At 40.2% G+C, this 3,405-nt stretch overlaps 1 protein-coding gene across 3 annotated transcripts in view; it reads right to left on the bottom strand.

Annotated features, from left to right (window-relative positions):
* Positions 1-564: 564 nt before the first annotated feature.
* LOC109530174 (melanopsin-A-like) overlaps positions 565-3,405 on the bottom strand; it is a 19,773-nt gene continuing 16,932 nt past the window's right edge. For all 3 annotated transcript variants that reach the window (XM_019893747.1, XM_019893748.1, XM_019893749.1), the window contains exons 12-13: positions 2,909-2,980; positions 565-1,637 (exon numbers count right to left, since the gene is read on the bottom strand). In XM_019893747.1, coding sequence (XP_019749306.1) covers positions 1,440-1,637; positions 2,909-2,980 — 270 coding nt within the window. In that variant the 3' untranslated portion in view covers positions 565-1,439. The remainder of the gene's footprint in view (positions 1,638-2,908; positions 2,981-3,405) is intronic.

The raw sequence follows: 3,405 nt of genomic DNA on the forward strand, positions 1-3,405 counted from the left end.
TTCGATGCATCAGCAATTCTCATAAAAAAAAAAAAAAAAAAAAAAAAACTTTTATGAGTGTTTCGTGCTCTGAAGTGTAATCTCTTACCTGTAGAGGGCGCCACAGTTACACAGGCAGAATGGCTTGTCTCAAGTCCAGCAGGGGTCGACGCCGTCGTCGTCATCGTCGTCCTTTGTCTCAATGTTTCATTTTATTATTGTCAACTTGATTGTCAAATGCGCTCTATGTGCAACATACAGCACAGATGACATTTCTTTCCTCTCAACCTCAGGCGAGAGAGAGAGAGACAGAGAGTGAGAGAAGAGCCGCTGCGGGTGCCCGCGCCGCCATCAACAGAACAGTTAACATAAAATGACAAAATAAGACAACACAACACATAAGACACAGTCATGCAATCTTAACGACTTTTTTTTGCATACACTTTGTTGTTTGAAGCAGTTATAGATGAAAGAGGAGCGAATCAGTGTTCTGTCACGTCTTGCATACACTCGCAACATGGCGACGTAAACACTCTCTCACTCAACACAACAACTCTCTCCTACCCACCACATTTTCTTACACAACGTAGCAACAAATTTATTTAGAAAAATAAATAAAAACAACCATCGGAGACAACATCTTTGGACAAAGAAGAAACAAAACGGGACTTTGGGGGTGCACAATGTACACTTTCTATGATCCGTCATATCATATTTACAGTTAATGTCCCCAATTATCTGTACATTCAGAGACAAGGAATATGCCAATGGATGGTGTGTGTGTGTGTACATATGTGTTCTGTATTTAATAAATCCTCTAATAGTCATTTCATCAGAATATTGTGCTTATGTGGCAGAGATCGTGACTCACAGGCGAGAGGAGCAATTGTATTCATCTGTAGGACACGTTCATTGTGCATGTCCATGTGCCCGTTGATTTATTTTTGAATTTTTTTAGATTGGATTATTTTTAGTTGTTCTGTTTACTTCTTATGTGTCAGCTGGCGATTATCACGAATGCCTGATGCAATTTTTCGCACACCAATCACAGGACAAGTACACAGTGTGCACCGTGTGCTTGCTCCGGACCTCCCAAAAATTGGACAATTTTTAGGGGAGCAATATTTCAATGTCATCTTTTTCTTATGTTGCAATATATTAACGTGTAAAAAAAAAACAACAACAATCAGCAATAAAGTCAAATAAATAAATTGGCCGATTTTAAAAGTGCTATGATCAGCCGATTAAATCGGTTGGACCCTACTTATCTGTTGTCATTCAGTGGAAAAAACAGCATTTGTATGCCCACAACATTCAGTACATACTGGATGATTCATGATTGGGCAACAGTGCGTGCTGGAGCTTTAAATTAGCATTTTTAGCAGTTAGCATGCTGCTATTTGGTGGGAGAAAAAAAAAAAAATCCACATTTACACACGTGTCTGTCCGTCTGATGGCGCTCACGCTGTTGCCGAGGGCGCGTCCAGTCGCGCGATGTCCAGTGACGCCTTGGCGACGGGGCAGAAGCTTTTGCTGTGGTTGCCATGGAAACCGGGGGGACTGTGTAGTATGGAAGGGCTGGATATGGACGTGACGATACTGGCGGCCGTCGGCTTGCAGATGAACTGTGGGCCAAACTCGTCCGCTGCTCGAGACAGCTGGTAAAAAAAAGCAATGAGATATTTTTCATTATGAAATGCAAAAAATACTTTTTTTAATGTTTTTTTTTTTTTTTTTTTGCTTTTGTTTAGTTTTGTTGAGAAGCGGGGTGAGCAGTTACACACAAAGTGCAAACTCCAGCGTACTTTCACAAATGCCTTTTGGACACTGTTGATTAAAGTGCGTCTGTGCCAGCAGGTATTTGTTAGCCCCAAGGACAACATGAGGAGCCCACGGATCTGTTCTAAAAAAATAGCCCACCAGTTTTGGGAGATTGTGATTAGCAAAGAAGAATAATGTTAAGACGTATTTACTTATTTAACATGGTATAGGATTTTTAATGTATCAAATAATCTATATTTTGTTTTAAAAATAAAATAGACTGAATCGAAAAGAATAATTGGTTTTATTCAACCAAATATTAGAAAAAAAGACAGAGCTGTAATTTTAATACTGATCTTCCGCGATATTTCTGCTCACGTCATCTATAATCTAATATAGGGCCACGGCTAGTGTACTATACTGCCCATGGTGGCCAGGTCGTGCACAGCACAGAGAGCTGCAATTCATTCAGCACGATGCACAAACATGTTTAAGCTTCTTTAGATGCTCTGAAATTATGCTATGATTATGATTTATCAAGTAGAATATGATGAAGAGCGTGCGCAAGAATGAAAATTATGGTGTGCGTAGATGGATAAGTGGCCATTGTGTGTGGGTGTCAGGGGACATGGAAGTGGTCACAGATGATGGCCGCATTGATTGGTCGCACTGATGAACAGAGCGCCTTTCGATCAGAGCAGACCCAGAAGCCCCTTTTTACATCAATCAAAGTCGCTCCTTTCTATTTGAGGAATGAGCGCGCTTTTGATTGGATGATTTGGACAAAAGGTTGGGATTTCATTCATTGGAAAGGTCAAAGTCGCTTAGATGTGGGAAGAAAAACAGCGGCGGCTAAATCCAGGGGGTTCAAAATTTGGCCCGGGGCCAGTTACCGCCTGCTGAAGGCTCTTTATTTTTATTTTATCAGCCAGACATATATTGACATGGAAATTAAATGGTCTGCTTCTAAAAAAAAAAAAAAAAAAAAAACATTTTAATAAAAACACATCCCACTGTATTGTGGTTCAAAAGTAAAAAATGTTCAATTACATTCTTAAAAAATGTAGCGCTCACAATGCTTCCCTTTTCGAGTTGAAGGTTTCATAAATGTAATCATCACACCATTTTCTAAACTTCAAATGACACCAAAGGTCAGGAAAAAGCTTACACTGGCAGGGAGGCGACTCTTGGCCAGGAGGCCAAGGTCCGACATGGAGATGTCCTCGGCTTCCGTCACACTCTGCGCACAGGCAAACGTGTAGGAGGTTACATACCAATAGGAAAAAAAGTGACAGCACTTTGGTCATGAAAAGAAATAAAAATGAACAAACTTTTGGACTGTCACGTCATAATTTTGGAAAAAAAAAAATCTAAAATAAAAAGTATATATTTTTAAAAACGCATTTGCAAAATGTTTTTGACTGAACTACAATGAATTAATTAGAGAAGAAAAAGATTGGGTTGCCAAATTAGTACCTGTCACCCAGTGGCGAGGCGGGATCATCACATAAAAATCAAAGCGCCGACATTCGAGATTACGGATGCTCTCGAATATTACAGATGGTAGAATACGAGATGGGGGATGGAGGAGGGGAGTGAGAGGTCAAACAGAAAACATTATCAACCGTCGCCCGTTTTCTTGGTCTGATAAGTGATTTGGGGGGG

This window comes from Hippocampus comes, unplaced genomic scaffold (genome assembly GCF_001891065.2).
Source record: "Hippocampus comes isolate QL1 unplaced genomic scaffold, H_comes_QL1_v1.1 scaffold31, whole genome shotgun sequence".
Lineage (NCBI taxonomy): Eukaryota > Metazoa > Chordata > Actinopteri > Syngnathiformes > Syngnathidae > Hippocampus > Hippocampus comes.